The sequence below is a fragment of the Aquarana catesbeiana genome, linkage group LG07, assembly GCF_042186555.1.
Source record: "Aquarana catesbeiana isolate 2022-GZ linkage group LG07, ASM4218655v1, whole genome shotgun sequence".
In the NCBI taxonomy this organism is placed as follows: Eukaryota; Metazoa; Chordata; class Amphibia; order Anura; family Ranidae; genus Aquarana; species Aquarana catesbeiana.
In genome coordinates, this window is record NC_133330.1 from 103,593,220 (window position 1) to 103,618,647 (window position 25,428).

The 25,428-nt window shown below is 43.6% G+C and overlaps 2 protein-coding genes across 2 annotated transcripts in view; both read right to left on the reverse strand.

Annotated features, from left to right (window-relative positions):
- Positions 1–7,927: 7,927 nt before the first annotated feature.
- On the reverse strand, positions 7,928–10,111 carry LOC141103216 (urotensin-2 receptor-like). Its single transcript, XM_073592558.1, has one exon. It carries the CDS (start codon positions 9,241–9,243, stop codon positions 8,275–8,277), a length of 969 nt encoding a protein of 322 aa, XP_073448659.1. The 5' UTR covers positions 9,244–10,111; the 3' UTR covers positions 7,928–8,274.
- Positions 10,112–10,251: 140 nt separating this feature from the next.
- Positions 10,252–25,428, reverse strand: part of LOC141103215 (arf-GAP with dual PH domain-containing protein 1-like) — an 88,201-nt gene continuing 73,024 nt past the window's right edge. Inside the window, exons 10-11 of the mRNA XM_073592557.1 lie at positions 14,772–15,003; positions 10,252–10,491 (exon numbers count right to left, since the gene is read on the reverse strand). Of these exons, the coding sequence (XP_073448658.1) occupies positions 10,463–10,491; positions 14,772–15,003 (261 nt within the window). The 3' untranslated portion in view covers positions 10,252–10,462. The remainder of the gene's footprint in view (positions 10,492–14,771; positions 15,004–25,428) is intronic.

The window sequence follows — 25,428 nt, forward strand, 5'->3', positions numbered from 1 at the left end:
TCTGTGGGGCATCCACAACGGAAAGGTGGAAGAGCGCAAGGTCTCTAACATCCATCAGCTCCATGATGTCGTCATGGAGAGGTGGAAGAGGACTCCAGTGGCAACCTGTGAAGCTTTGGTGAACTCCATGCCCAAGAGGGTTAAGGGAGTGCTGGAAAATAATGGTGGCCACACAAAATGTTGACACCTTGGGCCCAATTTGGACATTTTCAATTAGGGGTGTACTCACTTTTGTTCCCAGCGGTTTAGACATTAATGGCTCTGTGTTGAGTTATTTTGAGGGGACAGCAAATATACACTGTTATACAAGCTGTACACTCACTAATTTAAATTGTAGCAAAGTGTCATTTTTTCAGTGTTGTCACATGAAGAGATATAATAAAATATTTAAAAAAATGTGAGGGTTGTACTCACTTTTGTGAGATGCTGTATATACACTCATATGTATCTACTGTACACACACGCACCGATTACCCACAACCTTATGACCACCCATAATAACCCGTTGAGGCACTAGGTAAAGGCAGAAGATTTTTTTATCTTAAAGCGAAGCTCCACCCAAAAATTGAACTTCTGCTTATCCGGTTCCTCCCCCCTCCGCTGATGTCACATTTGGCACCTTTCAGGCAGGAGGGGGGAAGCAGATACCTCTCTAATACAGGTATTTGCTCCCACTTCCGGCGAAAGATCACCACAGAATCCACTGCGATCTACGCCATATCCGGCCCCTCCTCTGTCCCCCCCCCGCTGTCTCCCAGAAGACAGACAGGGACCAGTCAGGATGCGCAGCGCGACTCACGCATGCGCAGTAGGGAACCAGGCTGTGAAGCCGCAAGGCTTCACTTCCTGATTCCCTTACTGAAGATGCTGGTGCCTGCACCCGGAGCCGAGGGACGGGTCGGCTTCAGGTGAGGAGAGTGCGGGCGCCCTGGATTGGTAAGTGTCCTTATTTTAAAAGTCCACAGCTGCAGTATTTGTAGCTGCAAACTTTTATTTTTTTTTCAGCGGAACTCCGCTTTAATGCATTCTATGCATTAAGATAAAAAACCTGTGTGTAGCAGCCTCCCCAGCACCCCCACTTACTTACCTGAGCCCCATCTCTCTCCAGAAATGTCCACGAGTGTCTAAGCCGCCCAGAACACTCCTCCTGATTGGCAGAGACACAGCAGTGGTGTCGTTGGCTCCCGTGGCTGTTAATCAAAGTCAGTCAGCCAATCAGGGGAGAGAGGGGGTGGGGCCAGGTCAGAGCTCCGTGTCTGAATGGATACACAGAGCTCTGACTTGGGTCAGGTGCCCCATAGAGAGCTGCTGGCTGTGGGGGCACTCAATAGGAGAGAGGGACCAGGAGCAGCGAAGAGGGACCCGGGAAGAGGAGGATCGGGGCTGCTCTGTGCCAGTGGTGGCTGATGGGTTCTCCTTTTGGGGGGTGGCACTGACCACCAGCGGCACCCGCCGGACCACCTGCGGCACTGACAACAGCAGCACCCGCTGGACCACCCACAGCACTGACCACCCACTGTGTGACGGGGCTGTCCTCCTCCTCTCATTCAGTGGCGGGGCTGTCATCCTCCTCTCCTCCAGTACGGGCAGTGGCGGCTCCGGTGTCCACTCCTCAGGCTTCCACCCCTGTGTGTCGCCTCTTCCGCCAAAGTGCAAGGCATCCAATAGGATCGCCTGGCACTTTGGCGAATTGGGCAACAGGTCTCACAGACCTGCCTCCTGATTGGCGGGGATGAACTGAATTTGCTATCGTCACACAACAGGGTGGGATCAGGACGCAGTGCTCTGCGCAAAACCAACTGCACAGAGAAGGTAAATATGACATGTTTGTTGTTTTTCTTTTTTTTAACTACTTGCCACCCGCCCTATAGCAAAATGACAACGGCAAAGTGGTTGCGATATCCTGACCTCATATGACGTTGCCAGGATATCAAGCCGCTGGGGGGGTGCATCACAGCGATCGTTGTTACCGTGTGTCAGTCTGACACACCGCAACTCCGATCTAGGTAAAGAGTCTCTGGTAGAGACTCTTTACCACGTGATCAGCCGTGTCCAATCACGGCTGATCACAGTGTAAACAGGAAGAGCTGTTGATCGGCTTTTCCTCACTTGCGTCTGTCAGGCGTGTGTAGAGGAGAGCTGATCAGATGCTCCTCTGACGGGGGGGGGGGTCTGTGCTGATTGATTTTCAGCACAGCCCCCCTGAGGATGCCCACACTGGACCACCAGGACCACCAGCGATGCTCACCACCAGGTATGCCACCCATGGCCACCAGGGATGCCAATCAGTACCCGCAATGGATGCCAATCAGTGCCCACAATGGATGCCAATCAGTGTCAAACAATAATGCCTGCCAATCAGTGATGTCCATCAGTACCATCCATTAGTGTACATCATTGCCACTTATCAGTGCCCATCCGTGCCGCGTATCAGTGCCGCCTTTTATTGCTGCATTTTAGTGCCCGTCATCAGTGCCACCTGATTGGTGCCCGGCAGTGCAGCCCCAACAGTGAAGGAGAAAACTTACTTTTGTAACAGAAACAAAAAAAATGTTTTTTTTCAAAATTTTTGGTCTTTTTTTTTTTTTTTATTTGTTTAACAGAAAATAAAAATCCTAGAGGTGATCAAATACCAACAAAAGAAAGCTCTATTTGTGTGAACAAAATGATAAAAATGTAGTTTGGGTACAGTGTAGCATGACTGCTCAATTGTCATTCAAAGTGCGACAGCGCTGAAAGCTGAAAATTGGTCTGGGCAGGAAGGTGTATAAGTGCCCTGTATTGAAGTGGTTAAACAAGACTACAATGATTTGAAGGTTTGCTGTGGTATCTGGCACCAAGCCGCAGCAGTTAAAAAAAAAAACTGTAAGGTTATTGCGTGATATGCTAGTATGCATCGCTCATTATGAAATACATACCTTAGAACGAAGCCCTCCAGCGAAGCCCTCGGCTCCGGCACAAAGCTCTGAAGGTCCTGGCACAGTATGCCGGATTTTACTACCACTTAAAGTCCTGTAAATTGCGAGGCGGGGTCTCCATGGATCTGACTTTTTTCCAACACATCCTACAGATGCTTGATTCAATTGAGATTTGGAGAATTTGGAGGCCAAGTTAACACCTCAAACGTATTGTATTCCTCACCTTCTTCCATTGCTCCTCTGGTCCAGTTATTATGCTCACATATTATTTATTCACATTACAAAATACTTACCTTAGAACGAAGCTCCCGCAGCGTGCCCGGTCACCGCTGAGGGAGCTGACATGATCCCTCCGTGTTTCTTCCAGGATTGCTGGCTCCGGCGCTGAGAGTGGCCAGAGCCTTGATGACATCACTTCTGCACATGCACGTGGGAACCCTTCGTTCCAGCAAGTTCCAACAGGACTTGCAGAGCGCATGCACCACTGACGTCAGTGACTGAATGCAGGGTCAATATCTCCTAAACCTTGTAGGTTTAAGAGATATTCTTTTTACCTACAGGTAAGCCTTTATAGGCTTACCTGTAGGTAAAAATCAACAAGCGGACAATACAATTGCTTTAATGTGTCCCTGAAGCTCTGCACTTCAATTGGCCTTTGAGGTTCTACATTCCAAAGTAACATCTAAGCCTGTACATCTCATTCCCTTCTCTGAAATGTTGAACTTTATTCCTGCTGCTATGGACCCTACTACATTTTCCTCCAGGCTTACACTCATATATGTCATACATCGAATTTGTGTTTCATTCAGTCACTTCTGTATGTAAAACCCCATCCTCTTGTTCCCCCCAAAACTGAGCTTGGTGCCGCTAAAGTAAACCTGTCTTTTCTGAGTCTAATCCATTCTCTTCTGTGTGTGCGTTTGTCTCTTCCATACAAAATGCAGGCAGTCTAAAATCTTTTCATATCTCCATTAGAGGCAGTTTCTCCAGAGTCAAACATTTGGACCCAGGATGTGCTCCTTCTTAATGATTTTTTGTGCCCGAGACTCAACAAGTGTTTTGCTCTGTACACACGATCAGACTTTCAGGCAACAAAACCGTGGAATTTTGTTCGAAGGTTGTTGGCTCCAACTTGTCTTGCATACACATGGTCACACAAATGTTGGCCAACAATTACGAACGTAGTGACGTACAAGACGTATGACAAGCCGAGAAAAAGAAAGTTCAATAGCCAGTGCAGCTCCTTCTGCTTGATTCTGAGCATGCGTGAACTTTTGTGCGTCGGACTTGTGTACACACGATCGGAAAATTTGAAATCAACGTTTTGTTGGCGGAAAATTTGAGAACCTGCTAGCCAACATTTGTTGGCAGAATGTCCAACAACAAATGTTCCATGGAGCATACACACGGCCAGACTTTCAGCCAACAAGCTCACATCCAACATTTGTTGTCGGAAAATCCGATCGTGCGTACGGGGAATTTCTTATTCCTGAGTCACACCTGATCAGTGTGAAATCTCTGGGTTAGTGGATTTACTGTGGTATATGAGTTCATGTGATATTTGAAGTTGTCAGTAAATATGTGCACTGTCAGTATATTTTCTTTTCAATAAAAAGAAGTTTCAGGAGGTTGGAAAACCTGCTGAGCAGAAGGTAATGAGCATCTCGCAATAACGACCCAAAACAATAAAAGCAGTTGCTTGCTGTCTGTTTCCCCATTTCAAATTTTCAAATTTCTTACATTTTCTACTTTTGTGTCAACTGGATAGAAAGTAATGAAAAACTTCTGCAACCAGGAGACCCATAACAATAAAGATTCAACAGTGGTTCAGTTCAGTATACATACTATATGCGCAACAGGTAAAGAGAAAAAAAAGGTTTTGCTGAGGTCGATATTAAGTCACATTGGGGGTTATTTACGAAAGGCAAATCCACTTTGCACTACAAGTGCAAAGTGCACTTGAAATTGCACTGAAAGTGCAGTCGCTGTAAATCTTAGGGGAAGCTCTGCTGATTTTAATATCCAATTATGTGCAAGCTAAAATGCTGTTTTTTATTTTCCTTGCATGTCCCCCTCGGGGCTACAGTGACTGCATTTTCACGTGCACTTTGCACTTGTAGTGCAAAGTGGATTTGCCTTTATTAAATAACCCCCATTGTCTTGAAAGGTATACTTGCTGATCTCATTCTCTATATGTTAATTTCTTGGCTGTCATGCTGCCCCTTTAGTTTCTATGCATTGCGAGTGACTGACCCAGAAAACATATAAAAAGATAAGGAGTTCTGCCCTCTCTCCAAGTCTTCTTGCTGTATGCTTGTTCCAGGTCAGCAACACAAAAAGGCTGGGCTTCTAGGATTCTTAGATGGAGGTCACCCATACTTCTCTCATGACAAGTTTCCTTCTAATACCAGCAACATACAGGATGCAGGAGTTGTTCTTTAGGCTAGAATCACTCCTGTGCGTTTTTTTTTTTCGTTTCAATAATTTTATTAAGTTTTTCACAAAGAAGTACAGAAAAATAGAAGGACAATTTCAATGCCTGTTATGCATTAGAACATATAGTAACAGAGAACTACTTGAGTGGTTACTTTGCAACAACAGAAATCGCACTTAGACTTGAACAGTAAGTGTAGTATTCGCGTTTATCAATCGGCTGGGGTATTGCCCCCGCCCCCAGACACCCCATCTGGGCACAAGCTGTGTCCCTGTGCATTTTTTTAGTGCATTTTCAAAAGGGCAGGAATACACAACAATTGATGTAATTGATGGTTCCATATGTGTCCCATTCTAAACTATGCAGTTTCCTGCAGTGCATTTTTGGAAGAGGTACAGGGACTTTTTTCATGCAGAAGATGTATATTTGGGTCCATAGACTTCAATGGAAGTGCATCAAAATGCATGAAAAACGCACGTACATCCATTTTTGGTAGGGTATTTTGTTTAACAGCCAGTGTCCTCCACCTACAAAAAAATACATGAAGCATGAAAATGCATCAAACGCAAGCTTGAAAGCACATGAAAAATGCGCTGCAAAAACACACCAAAAACCCATAAAAAGAACACGCACGCGTGAACCTAGTCTTAGTTACATAGCTGTCTTTGTTTATTTTAAAATGAGTTTTGTAAGTATTAATGTGCTCATTTAAAACTTCTTTTATAGGCTTATGGTATCTTTCTGCTAAAATGATTTTTATGTATATGATGATTCTGTGTATAATGGCTAGTTTAGATACCTTGTGTTACTGCAGAATGACTTTCATGGAAGTTTGTGTTCTCCTGAAATCTTCCTACGTCTTGTCAGCTTTCCTCATATGCTAGCTTGGGCAAGCAGAAACCATCCTAGACTTTTGGCATGTGAGAAATCTATGAAATTCTTGTTAAACTCAATCTTTTCTATCCCAAACTCTTACAGGCTTATTATGTAAAATAGTAAAAGGAGTAAAGTGCAATACTTGTAGAAACCAATTAAATGCTGACTTGTACTGAGGTTTTCAATAAAGTGTACTGTACATTTGTTTACATCAAGTCAAAAATTTCCTTTCTGAAAAGGTCTACTCTCCATAATTGCACAGCCTCCTTTAAGTAGTGTGGTGTGCCCGAGTGAATATACATTGAATGGAACGGTTAGGCAAGCCCTCATACTATGTAATAATTGGTAAGCCTAAAGCAGATTGTAAAGCTAATCATTTCACATATTTAAATTGTTTTAATATTGAAGAAAAAATAATACCAGCAATGAAATGACAGATTGGGCAAACATTATTTTGCTCCTAGCCCTGTATATATTAATACTGTAATTTAATTTTCTCTTTCTACCACAATATGCTTTAAGAGTCAAGAAGCTTTAGATCAAATTTTACTTAGTAGGTTAGAGTCTGATTTCGATTAAAGCGGTAGTAAACTGCATTTATTTATTTGTTTTTTAAATCCTGTAAGACAACTGCATAATGTGCTAGTATGCATTGCATACTAGTTCATTATGAAATACCTTACAACAAAGCCTTCCAGCGGCACGCTGTCACCGCTGAAGACGCTTCCATCTTCACCCGGTCTTCCTTCTGGGTTCGCATACTCCGGCCGTCTGATTGGCTGCAATGACGTCACTACCGCGCATGCATAAGTCACGAAGCTCCGAAGGGATGGCACGGGTATGCTGCGTGCGCCAGTGACATCACCAGCTGCATGCAGTGTAAATACCTCCTAAACAGTGCAAGTTTAGGAGATATTCAGAGTACCTACAGGTAAGCCTTATTATAGGCTTACCTGTAGGTACAACTGTAAAAAAAAAAAAAGGTTTACTTCCACTATAAACTGCACAGACGTTAAAGCAGTATTAAACCTAAAACCCAACTTGTATTATATATTGCAGCTTACTAATCCTTAGATGTGGTGGCTGCATTAGTTTTATTTTCTTTTTTTTTTTTCCCTCTGTTTTCACCTGGTGATCAAGCCACTAACATCAGCGTTGGATGTACTAGCAGATTTAGATGCACTGAACAAATTAAGGCAAAGTCTAGCTAACATTTATTTTCAGCAGTTACCACAATTGTGTTTCTTTTGGGATAAAGGGTTTACATAAATTAATAAAAGCTGACCATTGTAAGCACTCCTGTTACTGGTAAATGGTTTGTTTCAACCCCCTTATTGATACATCTGCAGGACAGCTTGTTCTGTTGAAAAACAACAGAGTTACTGGCTAGGTGAAAAAAAAAAAATAAAGCCCAAAAAAAGAAAACAAATGCAGCCATGACATCTAGGAATTTGTGAACTGCAATAGTATTATTATTATACATGATTTATATAGCGCCAACAGTTTGTGCAGCACTTTACAACATGAGGGCAGACAGTACAGTTACAATACAATACTGGAGGAATTAGATAAAATGTTTACTTTTGGGTTTAATCTTGCTTTAAAGCCTCTTTCACATGGGTTTAGACACGCTCAGCGCGCATTTTTGAAGCGTTTACATCGTTCACTTCCCCTTGTAAAAAAAACAGAAAACCAGAGCTGGTGATTGGGTAACATTTATCATTGCAACCTAACACATGTGAAAAGTATCTGGAACATGGGTTAATGTTATAGCTTAACCCACCTTTGTCATTTTGCCATATCTCAAAGCTGATGTGAAAGAGGCCTTAATCTCTCAGTAGTGCCATCAACATATGTCTAAAACATTCAAGTCAGCAGAATATAAATGACTTATCTGTCAACAAAAAGTTCATTTTAGGATTTTATGCAATTACAAAACTCAGTAATTTAGACTGTACTCTTTGCTTTACTGTTATGATGTTTTATATTTGGTGCCTTATTAATACTTCAACTTCATCTGTGACGGTAACAGTCCAACATTGTCAATCACATCTCCAGATGTTTCTTTGGCATCCCTTTCCTATTGGATTTCCTGCTACGGCCAGCTAAATATTCCCAGTAGTTACGAGTTAGTATAGTATAAAGTAGAGGATTTACACAGCTATTAGCATATGTTAAGCAGGTAACGCCAATGTTTAGATAAATCTCAGCTGAATGACCCAGTGCTGAAAGGTCCTTCTGATAACATTTGGCTAGCTGCCATGCCCAGAAAGGTACAAAACAAGCCCAATATACAGTGATAATTGTAAATATACGCAGCCCAACATAATGCTTTTGTTTTCGCCTTGATTGGTGGACCTCTAGGCCAGATATCCAATATGCCCTAGCTAGGCAACTATAGATGTATACCAAGATGAAGCCAGGGCCTAGTATGCTGGTGCAGAAAAGGACTGTTAAGTAATTTCTGAATGAATCTTGTGTCCAAGTGGGAAAACAAATCTTCTTGCCATATCCATAATGACTGTCCTGTAATCGTATCATACACATCATTGGTAAAGTGAGAAAAAATGATGTAAGCCAGATTCCCAGACTTGTTACCTTTCGGTGACACTGGGTAATATGTGCCTTGAAAGGTTGCACAATTACCTGATATCTCTGCAGACTCATTGCAGTGAGGGTGTAGATGCTAGCATGCATGGTGAATAAGTCCATGCTTAAAAGAACTCTGCATCCTATATCTCCAAAGTACCAGTTTTTGACCAGGTAGGTGCTTAGAACAAAAGGAATCGTTGAAAGGTAAAGTAGATCAGCCAAAGCAAGATTTATGACATTGATAAAGAGGGAACCAGCTGGCCTGGGTGACAAGACAGTTATCACAAGTACATAAATGTTTCCAAAGGAGCCTAAGACAAACATAATAGCAAGTACAGCGCTCAAGCTGGATGTCACCAGAACCTCGCCATCCAAAATACCTGAAGTTTCCATGGACATGTTTGCCTCATAATTACCTTCCATTTTCTTTACTGCCACCTACTTCGCAACAAGCCTGATGGGTTGTGTGTCATGATCAGTAATATATCAAATTCTTCATGTATTCATGGTGGCAATGAAAAAATAACTCAATCTACAATCAGAATCCCAGCTCTCCTGTGTTGCCTGGCTTCTGTCATGGTCTCCAAAGAAGTTCCTATGTATAGTAAACATTCCACGTCTACGAGCTGAGACCTTTCAATGAGGGCGTGAGCGTTTCTTCAGTTTGAATAATAATTGTGATAAAAAGCTAGTCTTAATCCAGGTTAACTTTAGTACTGGAAAAATTAGGATATATTGTGCCTGTGTTGCAGCATTCTATTTGCTTGATCTATGCTCATTCCTCACCTCCGCTTCAGATATACTGAACAAACATTGACAAATCCCATTCACGAAGAAGTGTGCAGACTGAGACAAAACTGTTACATTCATGGTCTATTAACCATTTCCCCATACTCTTCTCAGTACACTTCCTGACATTATGAACCTATTACAAAAAGCAATAACATATTTTTGCTTTTAAAACTGTTAGAGATTATACTTTACAGTTTACTACCTTTAAAAGTTTAATTCAAATATAAAACATAGAATTTTCATTCTCCTTAAAATATTTAAAGTATATTTAAAGCCAATGTTTTGGATTGAGTAGGTGAGGGTAAAACTGCTGTCATTTTTTTTTTCTTTTTTTTGCCATCTGTGTATCATCAGGGATATTTCCCTGCACTTCCTGCCCTGTAGACTCAACAGGAAGTAAGAGGATATCTATCCAATGTGAGGGATATCCCCTCTTGGACAGCGGTCATGAGAACAAGGGTCCTCACTGGAAGATTTTTCCACTATTCCTGTTTTGGTGGCAACTCAACATTTTGGCATTACCCTCACTTTTATTCCCAGTGACACTGGAGTTTAGGAGAATTAGAGAGAATAAATCTCCCTTATGGGATCACAGATAAGAATATAATACAAAAAAAGTGGTCTATCCAAATCCTAATATTGTTTCGCATTTCATACTTTAATTGAATGTTAAATATGTCCAATTTCTGGAAACTAGGTGATGCACTGCCATACAAATATAATCATAATTACATATGCTTGTGCATAAAAATTGATAAAAGGAAGAAATGTATTTTAATGTCCAGTAATGAGATATCCTGATAGCTGTCACGAGAAAATGAAAAGTTGGAGGACCTGGATCAGGAACATGCTATGTATGATGCTTTAACCTTGATTGGACTAAAAAGAGAGAAAATTAGAGTTAGTAGCAATCTATAACAATGAATAATTCCACTAATGTGGTAAAAAAGAGCAATTTTGATTTCTGTAAAGTGTAAAGTGGATGTCTTTAGTGAAATGTAGGATTTTTAAAGCTCAAGCTTTATATGGTTGTATTTTCCCTCTCTCAGGTCCCGATAAACCCCCCCCCCCCCCATCATCATGTCACTAGAAAATATTAAATAATATTAAAGAAAACCTCTTTTCATTACATACCTTATTTTAGACCCAGTGACATCATCAGTGGGTCATTGTGCTTCTCTATGTGATAAAGGCAGATCGTGGTTGGTGGGAGGGGCCAGCGGGGTTCTGTATGTAGCCCCCTAAAAAACATCACAGCTCCCTGCCTCAGTACTCCCCTCAAGAGCCCTCAGCCCTGATTGCAAGCAAGTGACTGGCTCTTGGGAGGCACTATACAAATATTAAAATGTCTTGATAGGTGAATGTCAGTCTAGAGGAGTGTAAGGCACCATGTATACGGGACGCTGGGGTAAACTCCTCTGAACGAACTTAAAACTGGCGTTTAGAAACTCCCGTTCTGCCACGTTTGCATGCCGCGTTTAGCGTTTGCGTCTAGAATCGTTTATTAAGATAACCTCATTAAGACCCTCCCCAAGCTCAAAAAACGTTGTAAGTTAACTATTTCAGCCATTTTGACCAGAGTGAGTAGCAGCAGCAGATAGAGCAGCTGTATACTTGTATTTGCCTCTATTTCTGTGCTTTTTTTTTTGCAATGGATCCCATAATGAGCATATGCGAGGAAATGCTCCTGACGTTGCTCTTGATGAGGTTAGAATGACGTAGAAAATTGCGTGCGAGGTCCAGAGTCAGAGTTTGTTTCTATTGGACCAATCCATTCATTGCACAGCGAATGTCGGTAGGATATTTTTCCAACATGTACGTACAGCTGCGTACCTACCGCAACAAATTTTTTAATTTCATACGCATGTCCATTGCCACATTTGACCTTCTACTAGAAAAAGTACGACCCAGTCTGACACGCATGGACACCGACATGAGGAAGAGTGTGTCACCATAGGAACGTCTGTTGGTTAAGATCAGGTATGTATATATATTTTTATATATATCTATAGATGTACAGATGTATTATTTTTGTTTTTCCTTTCCTTTTGTCTATTTTATGCAAATTTAAACGTTAATTCAATTTTTTATAATATATAACATTTTTTTGGCAAATTTTTAAAATATTTTTAATAATTAAATATTAATTGATTAATATATTTATTGGATTTTTTTCAGCTGTATATGGTATTATTTTTGTTTTTTAATTACTTTAAAAAAAAAAAATGTTGTCTATTTTATGCAAATTTAAACATTAATTTCATTTTTTATAATATATCAAGTCGGGCGTCAAGCTGAATGTGGGGTCATCTTGGTCAAATCTGAACATATGGGTCAAATTCCAATTAAAATTTGAATACAGCAATTCTAGTGGTGTATTGCATTGCATCAAGGGCTATATATGGTCTATGAATCATCACAAGTAATTAAAACATTTTAAACTATCTTTTTTATGTTTTTTCATCGTTTTCCATCATATTTTTGTCTTTTCAGGTCAAAAATATAGGGTACCTTTAAAAACGCTTATAAACGAAAACGTGTCTAAACGCCGGTACTGCGTTTAGCCGCATTCAGCATCTGAAACGTGTTAATCTTTGGCGTCTGAACCCATTTTTTTGCTTTTGAAGAAACGCTGTTAAACGCAACTATCTAAAAATGGCTATAAACGAGACTGTGTACGTGGTCACATAGGATAACATTGAATGAGTTCAGGGGCAGTTGAAAAAAGCATCCAACTGCCTCTGAACGTACGTTTAGCAGCGTCCCGTGTACATGGGGCCTAAGAAGGGTGGAAATTTAAGCGACACACCACTGGGCAGGCAGCTTCTACAACCCAAAGGATATCCACAGTCTCCTTGGCTTGTAGTGTAATGTAAGAAGGGTTGAAATTTACGCACCACACCACTGCTAAGAGGTTAAGATACAACTTTATTCTGTTAACCTCCCTGGCGGTATGATTATTTCAGATTTTTGATGCTCAAAGCGGTACAATGTTTTGCATGGAAATTTGGCGTTTTATATTGCAGGCCTGTAATTCTTAGGAATAACACACTTAAATCTGTCCAAACAAGAGTCTAGTAGACATCCCGGGTATGATAAAGTTTGAAACACGAAATCATAAATTATAATATAATAAATAACTATAAATAATTCTAACAAATAATAATATAATAATAATAAAAACTATTCAATAATGTAATCAAATCAAAAACACTGAAATTTGCTCAGTTGCAGAATTGTCGCTGTCATTACTTTCAGTGTTTGATGACGGATCTCCCCACAAATCACTATCGCTCATCTCTGCAAGTGATTCTAATTTATTATCGCTGTTTTCTAGCTGGTCTAAAACCACTTTTGATGTAAAGGGACACTTTTTGGTTGCTATGGACAATCTCCAGTTTCCAGGCAGAAAGAACAGTATTTATAATATAAAACTGCATGCAGGGCCCTGGACAAACCACTAGGGACAAAAGGGAGGTGAAATAATTTGATACAGTAATGTAATCTGTAAGATTACAGTATACTGTATGTATTGTGTTTTTAACTTTTTGGATTTGGCTCCGTGCTCCATCCCTGTGTGTCGCAACACTTGCAGGGAACGGAGCTCGGCACTGTGATAGATCGAGCGGAGGACACAGCTCGCACGCACAGCGGGGAGACATTGCAGGATCCTGGGGACAAGGTAAGTAACTTTTGTCTGGATCCTGTGATGCGATCCCGAGTGTGGCTCTGGGTTACCGCTTTTGGTACTGAAGATTCACCCCGAGCAACACTCAGGAATACTGCTAAGGAGGTTAAAGGTCAGGGGTACAATTCAAGAAATAGCCAATGTGTTTCAGCGGTCTACGTGCCCTCTTCATCAGGGCTTGACTGGCAACCAAGTGAACAAACCAGTAGTGAACTGGACCTAAAACGGTATATATTCCAGTGTGAGTTGAAAGCACAGGCCTAACCAGTAGCTTGTTTGGTTCACTACCGGTTTGTTCACTTGGTTGCCAGTCAAGCCCTGATGAAGGGGGAACATAAACCCCCAAAGCGCGTTGGCTATTTCTTGAATTGTACCTGACCTTTAATGGAATAAAGTTACATAGTTACATAGTAAGTGAGGTTGAAAAAAGACACAAGTCCATCAAATCCATCAAGTCCAACCTATGTGTTTGATTATATGTCAGTATTACATTGCATACCCCTGTATGTTGTCGTTCAGGTGCTTATCTAATAGTTCTTTGAAACTATCGATGCCCCCGCTGAAACCACCGCCTGTGGAAGAAAATTCTGCATCCTTGTCACACTTATAGTAAAGAACCCTCTACATAGTTTAAGGTTAAACCTCTTTTAGCGTCTTATTAAACTCCCTTCCGTGAAAAAGTTTTATCCCTATTGTGGGGTCACCAGTACGGTATTTGTAAATTTAAATCATATCCCCTCTCAAGCGTCTCTTCTCCATAAAGAAACTCGTATCTGGACCTCTTAGCAGTGGTGTGATGGTTAAATTTCAACCCTTCTTACATTACACTACAAGCCAAGGAGACTGTGGAGACCCTCTGGGATGTAGAAGCTGCCTGCCCAGTAACTAGATCGTTTACACCAACATTAATACCTTAAGATAAAAATACCAGTAAAATAAACCTATGGGTCCAGCGCTATCTTTTCACTTTCCTCAAAAGTCTAGAGGAGTGGGCATTCCTGGGCAGACAGCATTTACTTGCAGACTGCCCCAGGTAATGCCCACATGTAATTCTAAGCCTCCACCAATGAAAGAACTTAAACCCAACAAATGAAAGGGGTATATCAAGGACAGCCAGGCTGAGGAGGAAAGAATCAGATGATGCTGGATGTCCTCCAGCCTGAAAATGAGGAAGGCTCTGCCTGTGTGAACTCAAATTAGAGTAAGCAAATTTAGGTGAGGTGCTTGTACAACTATTATTTATTCACTGCTGATTGTTAGTAATTATTTTGTTCTATACACATCACGAGTCTAGCAAAAGGAATTTTTTGTCACAGGGTAGGGATCTTTATATTTTTTTTTTTACATTACAATTCTATTACCTTTATCTTTCTTTTTCTTCCTTTATCCTTTAATATATTTTTAGACACCATTTAAAAACATATGCTTCACAAAGAATTTAAAAAACATTTAAAAAAAAAAGTCGAAATACCTGCATAATATTCTCGAACATTCATAGGAAGACTGGTCACTTTCTTGAACGCACTGAGCCAGTTATCTCGGTCTGTCTCACTCTCACATGTAAATAGGTAAGTACGATCAGGGGTACTTATGGATATACCATAACTCCACAAGTTGCCTTGTGTACATGAAATTGTTTCTGGCTTTACTTGGTATCCATTCTCACTGCTTCCCAAAAACACTTCACCTTTGGCAAAGGCATCCTGAGTGAAAGAAATATCAAACAGTGGTCAAATTCGATACAGAAGCACAGTAGGCCTGATTTACTAAAGAAAGCCAACAAAATGTCCTTACATATGGATAAAGACTCCATTCTAAGGGCAATTACAATGGCAGTGTAAGTCACCATAGAATGCTGGCTGTGGTAAGTGACATCTAAAGCATATGTAAACAGAGTGTACAAATCCTTAGATGTGGTGTATGAATTAGTTTGCTTTTTTTTTAAAACATTTTCCCTTAATTTTCGTCTGGCAATCCTGCAAATTACATACTTCCTGTCCCCTTTTGTTTACACCCACTTCTCTACTATCTAGTGGGGGGGACATTTTTAAACTTCAAACATGTTCTCATTTATTCATCTCCTTTACATTGTAGCTGATGGGATTAGTAGGCAGCACAAGAAAGATAACATTGCTTTTCTGTCTTTTCAGCTCACAGTGACAAGGACATTTCTAGTAAGATCAATATGTATTTTCTGTACTTGCTAAAATGTTCTAAGCCTGAAGAATGAAAACTAATGTAGTCACCACATGCAAGAACTGGTACTCTGCAATATATTACATTTGTTTTTGGGTTTAGCTACATTTTGATGTCACTGCTACACATCACAGGGACTTATAACAATCATAATTTAATAAAACAACTGTCTACAACTTTCTTTGGTGCCTGTGACCTGTATAACAATGCGAAGTGCAGCTTGTGATTTTCAATTAAGGTAATCTCTGCTTATGCAGGTTTCCATCATAGGCTTTGTTTTAATGATCCAGATTTGTGCCTTCTTACTAGGAATCAGTGCATGACAGAGCACTCTTAAGGCCCGTACACACGATCAAACTTTTTGACAACAAATTAGCTGTTTTGGAGCAACATCCGACCGTGTGTATGCTCCATCGGACAAACTTTTTCTGTTTCCATCGGACTTTTGTTGGCTGTGCGAACGGACCAACTTTCCGGCAACAAAAGTCCAATGGAGCAAAGTCCGATCGTGTGTACACAAAAGCATTGGACTTTTGTAGAATCTACAGTACGCGGCCGCGAGAATGTTTCCAGCGCCAACCCATCGCGCTGGTTCTCGGCGACAGGGTACTGTACATCTCGCGCTGGCTGCAATAGGAAAAACACATTTTCCTATTGCACGAGCGCGAGAGGGAATTCCCCTCTGGGGGCATACCAGGCCCTTAGGTCTGGTATGGATTTTAAGGGGGACCCCCTACGCTGAAAAAATGGCGTGGGGGCCCCCCCAAATCCATACCAGACCCTTATCCGAGCACGCAGCCCGGCCGGTCAGGAAAAGGGGTGAGGACGAGCACGCCCCCCCGCCCCATCCTGAGCCGCACCAGGCTGCATGCCCTCAACATGGGGGGTGGGTGTTTTGGGGAAGGGGGCACCCTGCGGACCCCCACCCCAAAGCACCTTGTCCCCATGTTGATGAGGACAAGGGCCTCTTCCCGACAACCCTGGCCGTTGGTTGTCGGGGTCTGCGAGCGGGGGGCTTATCGGAATCCGGGAGCCCTCTTTAATAAGGGTGCCCCCAGATCCCGGCCCCCCACCCTTTGTGAATGAGTATGGGGTACATCGTACCCCTACCCATTCACCTAGGGAAAAAAGTGTCAATAAAAAAACACAGTACACAGGTTTTTAAAGTAATTTATTAGGCAGCTCCGGGGGTCTTCTTCCGACTCCGGGGGTATTCTTCCGACTTCAGGGGTCTTCTGCCGACTTCAGGGGTCTCTAAGGCCTCTTCTCCCTCTCTCTGGTGTCCTCTCCGGTTCTTCTCCGGTACCTTCTTCCTTCTGCTGGGCTCCTCCGCTATCTTCTGCTCTTTTGCTGCTCTTTTGCTAGCGGAGGAGCCCAGTCTTCAGAGATGTCTTCTTCCCTCTTCTCTTCCAGAGATGTTGACACGACGCTCTCTCCAGCTGGAATGCTCTCTGAGTGCTCCGCTGTGACTTATATAGGTGGTGACCCCGCCCCCTATGACATCACAGTCCCTGGGCATGCTGGGACTGTGAGATCATAAGGGGGCATGGTCATGTCATCCGATGACCATGCCCCCTTATGAGATCACAGTCCCAGCATGCCCCCGGGACTGTGACCTCATAAGGGGGCGGGGTCACCGCCTATATAAGTCCATTGCGGAGTGCTCAGAGAGCATAACAGCTGGAGAGAGCGTCGTGTCAACATAGAGAAGAGAAGAGGGAAAAAGACGATCCAGAAGTCCGGGCCACCGCTAGCAAAAGAGCGTCAGAAGATAGCGGAGGAGCCGGCAGAAGATCCGGACCCCGGGAGAAGACGCCGGAGAGACCCCCCAAGTCGTAAGGAGACCCCCGAAGTCGGAAGAAGACCCTCGGAGTCGGAAGAAGACCCCTGGAGCTGTTTTTTTATTGACACTTTTTTCCCTAGGTAAATGGGTAGAGGTACAATGTACCCCATACTCATTCACAAAGGGTGGGGGGGCTGGGATTATTAAAGGGGGCTCCCAGATTCCGATAAGCCCCCCCGGCCCGCAGACCCCGAAAACCAATGGCCAGGGTTGTCAGGAAGAGGCCCTTGTCCTCATCAACATGGGGACAAGGTACTTTGGGGTGGGGGGGCGCAGGGCACCCCCCTCCCCCAAAACACCCACCCCCCATGTTGAGGGCATGTGGCCTGGTATGGCTCGGGGGGCGCTCGCTCGTCCCCACCCCTTTTCCTGACCGGCCGGGCTGAGTGCTCGGATAAGTGTCTGGTATGGATCTTGGGGGGGACCCCCACGCCATTTTTTCAGCGTAGGGGGTTCTCCTTGAAATCCATACCAGATCTAAGAGCCTGGTATGCCCCTGGAGGGGAACCAATGCCGTTTTTTTATTCAAAATTTGGAGTGGAGTTCCCCCTCAAGATTCATACCAAACACAGTGCCTGGTATTGGCGGGGATACAAGTCGGATCCCCGCACTAGTGTGAACCCGGCTCGCAAGGTGTTAATCTCGCCGATAAAAGTGGCAAGATTGACACAGTATCAGACAACAATACAGAAGTTGACCAAAGGGTGGTGGTAAAGAGCTGAAAAACCACGTAATTTGCTGAAAGTTGGCTGGAAAAGTCCTATCGTGTGTATGGGGCTTTATATAGCTTCAGTAGAGGATAATAACCAGTGCCAGCCTCATTTCACTGAAACTACAGCAAGTAGCCAGGAAAATTTAATCCAGCTGACATTTCCTCAAAGACTAGTAGTACAGCCGTGACCAAAAGTTTTGAGAATGACACAAATATTAATTTTCACAAAGTCTGCCGCTTCAGTGTTTTTAGATCTTTTTGTCAGATGTTTCTATGGTATACTGAAGTATAATTACAAGCATTGCATAAGTGCAAAGGTTTTTATTGACAACTACATTAAGTTTATGCAAAGAGTCAGTGTTGACCCTTCTCTTTCAAGACTTCTGCAATTCGCCCTGGCATGCTGTCAATCAACTTCTGCGCCACATCCTGACTGATGGCAGCCCAGTCTTGCATAATCAATGCTTGGAGTGTCTGAAATTGTGGGGGTTTTTTTGTTCACCCGCCTCTTGAGGATTGCCCACAGGTTCTCAGTGGGATTAAGGTCTGGGCTGTTTCCTGGCCATGGACCCAAAATGTCCATGTTTTCCATGTTTTATTCCCCAAGCCACTGAGTTATCACTTTTGCCTTATGGCAAGGTGCTCCATCATGCTGGAAAAGGCATTGTTCGTCACCAAACTGTTCTTGGATGGTTGGGAGAAGTTGCACTTGGAGGATGTTTTTGTTCTTAGGCAAAAATGTGAGTGAGCCCACTCCCTTGGCTGAGAAGCAACCCCACACATGAATGATCTCAGGATGCTTTACTGTTGGCATGACACAAGACTAATGGTAGCACTCACCTTTTCTTCTCCGGACAAGGTTTTTTCTGGATGCCCCAAACAATCGGAAAGGGGATTCATCAGAGAAAATGACTTTACCCCAGTCCTTAGCAGTCCAATCCCTGTACCTTTTGCAGAATATCAGTCTGTCCCTGATGTTTTTCCTGAAAAGAAGTGGCTTCCTTGCTGCCCTTCTTGACACTAGGCCATCCTCTGAAAGTCTTCGCCTCACTGTGTGTGCCAATGTACTCACACCTGCCTGCTGCCATTCCTGAGCAAGCTCTGCACTGGTGGTGCCCCAATCCCTCAGCCGAATCAACTGTAAGAGATGGTCCTTGCGCTTGCTGGACTTTCTTGGGCGCCATGAAGCCTTCTTCACAAATGCAGTGGAAATGTTTTTTTATGGGATTAAATTCATTTTCATGCCAAAGAGAGACTTTACAATTAATTGCAATTCATCTGATCACACTTCATACCATTCTGGAGTATATGCAAATTGCCATCATAAAAACTGAGGCAGCAGACTTTGTGAAACATCAATGAGACTTGGCATATAACCTTATGAAAAATATTACATCCCTAAAGATGCCCAAATCCAGTAAGAGTTAATCTATTAGGCTATTTTGACCTAATATTCTTATATCCGTGTATCAGGAACATGGTATTCTGATGCTTGCCCATGTTGGATTAACAATAACTGGATGTTTAACATCCAAGAAGGTAACTTCAGTCACATCTGTTTGTATAGCAGTTAGAAGACCTTCTCACTGCTGTTGCCATTGACCTCATTTGATGAACATTGTTCTCAGAGAACCTTGATCTTTCAGATCTGGCCTTAAAGTAAACCCGCAAAAAAGAAAATCAGTAACTTACTGAAAGCTCACCAGTAGAAAGCATTTCTACTTAGTTCGGCATCTTTCTGCACACCCAGTCAATAGTAATCCTGCCTGGTGTTCTGAGGAGACTAAGGTCCAGTTCACACCTGAATCGCACAAGAACATGGTCCGCATTTCTGTGCGATTCCTGTGCATCTCAGTGCAGTAAAACATTGGATCTCGAAAAAAGTAGTGCACACACACACAACTTTTAAAAAAAGCACTGCGCCAAAACACATGGTACAGCGGTACCAAGCAATCTGGTACAGGCAAATGCACTGCGTTTTGGGTGTCGCTAGGAATATATTGACACCTGCAGCAGACTACGCAACAAGTGCGTTTTGAATGTTGTGAATGGACCCTAAAGCCAACACCAGAAAAGATTTGGGGACAGTCTGCCCCTTTTGTTTTGAATGACAGCCTGTGCAGAGAGGAGATGGACACGAGCCTTTCAGCTGAGCTGTGTAAAAGGGCATGTGTTCATGCTGCTCTATGTCTGTGTAATTGGAGCTGGAGAGAGTAAGTGTTCTGAAGTTTCCAGCATGTGATTTGGTTACTGTTTTGTACAGTAGAGTGTAGCCTCACAGATCAGGGTATATAGCTCAGCATTACAGATCAGGGTATATAGCTCAGCATTACAGATCAGGGTATACAGTTCAGCATTACAGATCAGGGTATACAGCTCAGAATTACAGATCAGGGTATACAGCTCAGCATTACAGATCAGGGTATACAGCTCAGCATTACAGAGCAGGGTATGCAGCTCAGCCTCACAGATCAGGGTATATAGCTCAGCCTCACAGATCAGGGTATATAGCTCAGCCTCACAGATCAGGGTATATAGCTCAGCATTACAGATCAGGGTATATAGCTCAGCATTACAGATCAGGGTATACAGCTCAGCATTGTAGATCAGGGTATATAGCTCAGCCTCACAGATCAGGGTATATAGCTCAGCCTCACAGATCAGGGTATGCAAGTATACATCATCTGTCCTGTATACAGCTAGCTATATACACCCACTTTCCTTCCTATATATAGAGACCTTCCTCCATCATCACTGACTGCAGATATACATCATCTATCCTGTAGGACAGATTATGTATATCTGCAGTCAATGATGATGGAGGAGGGTCTCTATATATACAGGAAGGAAGAAGGTGGGTGTATATAGCTGTATACACTACACAGGACGGATGTACTCACAATTTGTATATATTATCTGTGTAGTGTATACAGCTATATATACACACATCCAGGAAGACTGACAAGTGACACTTCCTGATTGACCCTCGGTAGTCAGTACATGGCAGAAATCCCCAAAATGTATTTGCAGCCAGCGAGACATGTGGCAGTGGCACAATCACGGACACCCTGATGCTCTAGTCCACCCGCGCGATCACTCAGTCATCCGCCCTGGACTGAAACGTTGTTTCCTCCCAGACCACCTGAGATTCAAACCATCTATGACTGTCTTATTTTTACTCCGAGAGTAACTAGACACTCCCAGAAAAGGAGAAGACTGACTTGAAAGGAGGCAGATGGTTGTGCTAGGGAATTGACTCTCCTGAAGTAGCCACATTTTCTAGCAAGTTCAAAGGCACATTGCAAGTGAATAAATCATTGATGGAATGGAAAACTCTCCAAGAAAGCAGTTTAAGTTCTTTATTTTCCTGTGTATTTGCTTGCAATTTTTAAAATCTGTAATCAGGTCTCCAAGTTAGAGTTGAACTGAACACCCCCCATTTCAGTTTGCGCCAGAACTCTTGAACATCGCAAAAAGTCAGAATCAAACTCCAAACCCTATTAAGGTGTATGAGACCTGCATTTGAAAAATCAAAAGTTGCTATTTTGAAGGCTTATATGCAAGTTATTGGCCATAAAAAGGGTATGGGTACCAATTACTTGTAGATTGTTTTTAAAGGAGCAGTGATTTTAATGATGCTTAAAGTGAAACAATAAAAATGAAAAAAATCCTTTAAATATAGTGCCTGGGAGTTCCCTTAGTCTGCCTGTAAAGTGGGGCATCTGTACAGTGTATAGAACCTGCTGCAGCAAAACTGACATATAAAAAGCAAAAAAAATGACATTTACATAGATATTCCCTGCAAGCTTTCTTTATTTTGTAAACAATGGCTTGGGGAGCCTTGGGTGTCGGTGGTCCCTTTACACCATAACCCTTCACAGTTATCCTTGACAAATGCAGGATTGGATTCTGCTCTTACATATGTCACACAGGTGTGGAAAAATCTGGCCTTGGGTGTTGGTGGTGCCTGCGCCCTGTAACTCCTAATGCCCTGTACACACGGTCGGACATTGATCAGACATTCCGACAACAAAATCCATGTTTTTTTTTCGACGGATGTTGGCCCAAACTTGTCTTGCATACACGCGGTCACACAAAGTTGTCGGAAAATCTGATTGTTCTGAACGCGGTGACGTATAACACGTACGTCGGGACTATAAACGGGCAGTAGCCAATAGTTTTTGTTTCTTAATTTATTCTGAGCATGCGTGGCACTTTGTGTGTCGGATATGTGTACACACGATCGGAATTTCCAACAACAGATTTTGTTGTCGGAAAATTTTATAGCAAGCTCTCAAACTTTGTGTGTCGGAAATTCCTATGGAAAATGTGTGATGGAGCCTACACACGGTCGGAATTTCCGACAACAAGGTCCTATCACACATTTTCCATCGGAAAATCCTATCGTGTGTACAGGGCATAACAGTTACTCTTGGAGGGCGCAGAACTGACACTGTGTTCAAATAATTCAGCTGACTCCTCTGTGCATGATGATGGGGCTATGGCAGGAGTAGCTATGGACCAGGAGGCAATATAGGCCGCTCTAGCAGCTGCGGTGGGCTGCCAACTAGTGTCAGGCCAGCTTGGGTGATGGAGGGTGAGGATGGTTTAGTAAGCCAGTCCATCACCTCCTCTGCATGCTGTGGCAGGATAGCATGGATAACATCACTATACAGAGAACAACGTCCCCTGCCTGAGGGCGGACCACGTCCACCTTTGCCTGTGGACACAGACGCTGCTGGCCCCCTCATAGTGGCATGGGAACATTCGCCTCTCCTTGTTGGCCTCCCAGACAAGATGGGGGGGCTTATTACCCAAATTTAATAGATACTGGGAAATTGGATAATTGGATGCACTTTATTCAATGAAAAGTGTTGTTTTGTGCACTTTAAATTGAGGACTGCCGCTGACAGAAATGTAAATCTATAAAAAAATAAAAATAATTTAAAAAGGGGAACAACAGCATTGCAGTCAGACAAACTGAGGCTGACAATTAAAAAAAAAAAAGGGGCAGGCACAGGGCAAAAAACAAATAAGGGGTATACAGCACTGTATGCCACACTAAATGTTATGTAATACTGTGTTATCTAGCTCCACTCCAACAACACTCTGCAAAAGGTTCCTGTGGGAAGGAACCTTTTATAGTGTGGGGTAGGACTATGAGCACTGAGCCATGATTGGGCAAAGTCATCATGACTTTGTTCAATCATGGCTCTGACGGTGCTCTGTGCCCTGATTGGGCAAAGCCTTGCATTGCTATATCCAACTAGGGCCCTAGAAAGCACTGTGCAGCACGCAGTGCATTGTGGGGTGCTCGGCGGGCGAACATCCTGCCAAGTGCCCCTCAAATTCAGGTGTTCCCCCAGACGAATGAACAGGCGATGTTCGGGCCGAACTTTTGCTCGGCTCAAACTGTTTGCCCAACTCTACTCTGAGTGACTTAGGAGGAAATTCTGGTAGTCTCACTATTCTTAGTGCTCTGACAGCATTCATCTTTTAGATCTAGCCTTAAGAGATTTAGGTGGCAATCAGTGGCAGCCCGTCCATAGGGGGCGCCCGGGCGCCACCCCCCCCCCCCTCAGGCAGTCACAAAAAAAAAAAAAATGTTAAACATGGCCCTTTAAAAAAAAAAGAAAAGTCCTTAAGTGCACTGTGTTGAGGCGCCGGACACAGTGCACTATGGGAAGTGCCATGTCAATGCAATCATGAGATTGCAAACATGGCTCTTCAGTCGCGGGGTTTGGAACTACTTTGCAGCGCAATCCATTGTGCTAAGCAGCATCCGCTCAGCGTCCAGTGTGAGAACAAAGTCACTTCCGGAGCCCGGCGGGCTACAAAAATATGGCCGCCGACTAATCCCCTTGTGTTCAGTGGAGAGGGGAGGCCCCCCCTCTCCACTGAACACACAGAGAAAGACAGGAAGTAGCTGAAGAGAGAGACAGATGCGATATGATGGAGGACAGCGCTGAGGACACACATGTAAGGAGAACAGTGCTGGGGACACACATGTAAGGAGGACAGCGCTGGGGACACACATGTAAGGAGGACAGCGCTGGGGACACACATGTAAGGAGGACTGATGGGGACACACATGTAAGGAGGACTGATGGGGACACCACATGTAAGGATTACTGATGAGGATACCACATGTAAGGAGGGGCTCTGCTGCTGGGGGCACAGATGTAAGGAGGGGCTCCGCTGGGGACACAAATGTAAGGAAGGGCTCCACTGGGGACACAGATGTAAGGAGGGGCTCCGCTCGGGACACAGATGTAAAGAGGGGTTCCATTGGGGACGCAGATGTAAGGAGGAACTCCGCTGATGGGGGCACAGATGTAAGGAGGGACTCCGCTGGGGACACAGATGTAAGGAGGGGCTCCGCTGGGGACACAGATGTAAGGAGGGGTTCCGCTGATGACACTGATGTAAGGAGGTACTCCGCTGATGGGGACACAGATGCAAGGAGGGACTCCGCTGTCGGGGACACAGATGCAAGGAGGGACTCCGCTGGGGACACTGATGTAAGGAAGGACTCTGCTGATGGGGACACTGATGTAAGGAGGGACTCCGCTGGGGACACTGATGTAAGGAGGGACTCTGCTGATGGGGACACTGATGTAAGGAGGGACTCCGCTTAGGGCACCTCATGTAAGGAGGGACTCTGCTGGAGGCACTTCATGTAAGGAGGGACTCTGCTGGGGGCACCTCATGTAAGGAGGGACTCTGCTGGGGGCACCTCATGTAAGGAGGGACTCTGCTGGGGGCACCTCATGTAAGGAGGGACTCTGCTGGGGGCACCTCATGTAAGGAGGGACTCTGCTGGGGGCACCTGATGTAAGGAGGGACTCTGCTGGGGCACCTCATGCAAGGAGGGACTATGCTGGTGGCACCTGATGTAAGGAGGGACTCTGCTGGGGGCACCTGATGTAAGGACGGATTCCGCTGGGGGCACCTGATGTAAGGATGGATTCCTCTGAGGGCACCTGATGTAATAACGGACTCCATTGGGGGAACCTGATGTAAGGACGGACTCCGCTGGGGACACCTGATGGCATCTGGTGGCAGGTGACACACTTGGGGCTCCCACTGATTCTGCATTATGGGGAGTTGAATGATTTAATTTTATATTACAATGTAATAATAAAAATAATGCACTTCAATCATCCTGACACCATAACAACCATGGTATCAGAATGATTGAAGTGCTAACACCAGATGTTTGGAGAATCTTTATCTGCTGATTGTTAAACTTTCTAGAATACACATATTTCTATTGTTGTATAGGATCTGGGCCTGCTGTCCCTCCCTCTCCCTCCATCCCTCGTTCATCTCAGACGCTAACCACACCCCCTTAGAGCCACACCATTTAAGCCACGC

Excerpts from the sequence above, each read along its gene's own strand:
- LOC141103216 (XM_073592558.1), bottom strand. The coding sequence starts at position 9,243 with ATGGAAGGTAATTATGAGGCAAACATGTCCATGGAAACTTCAGGTATT.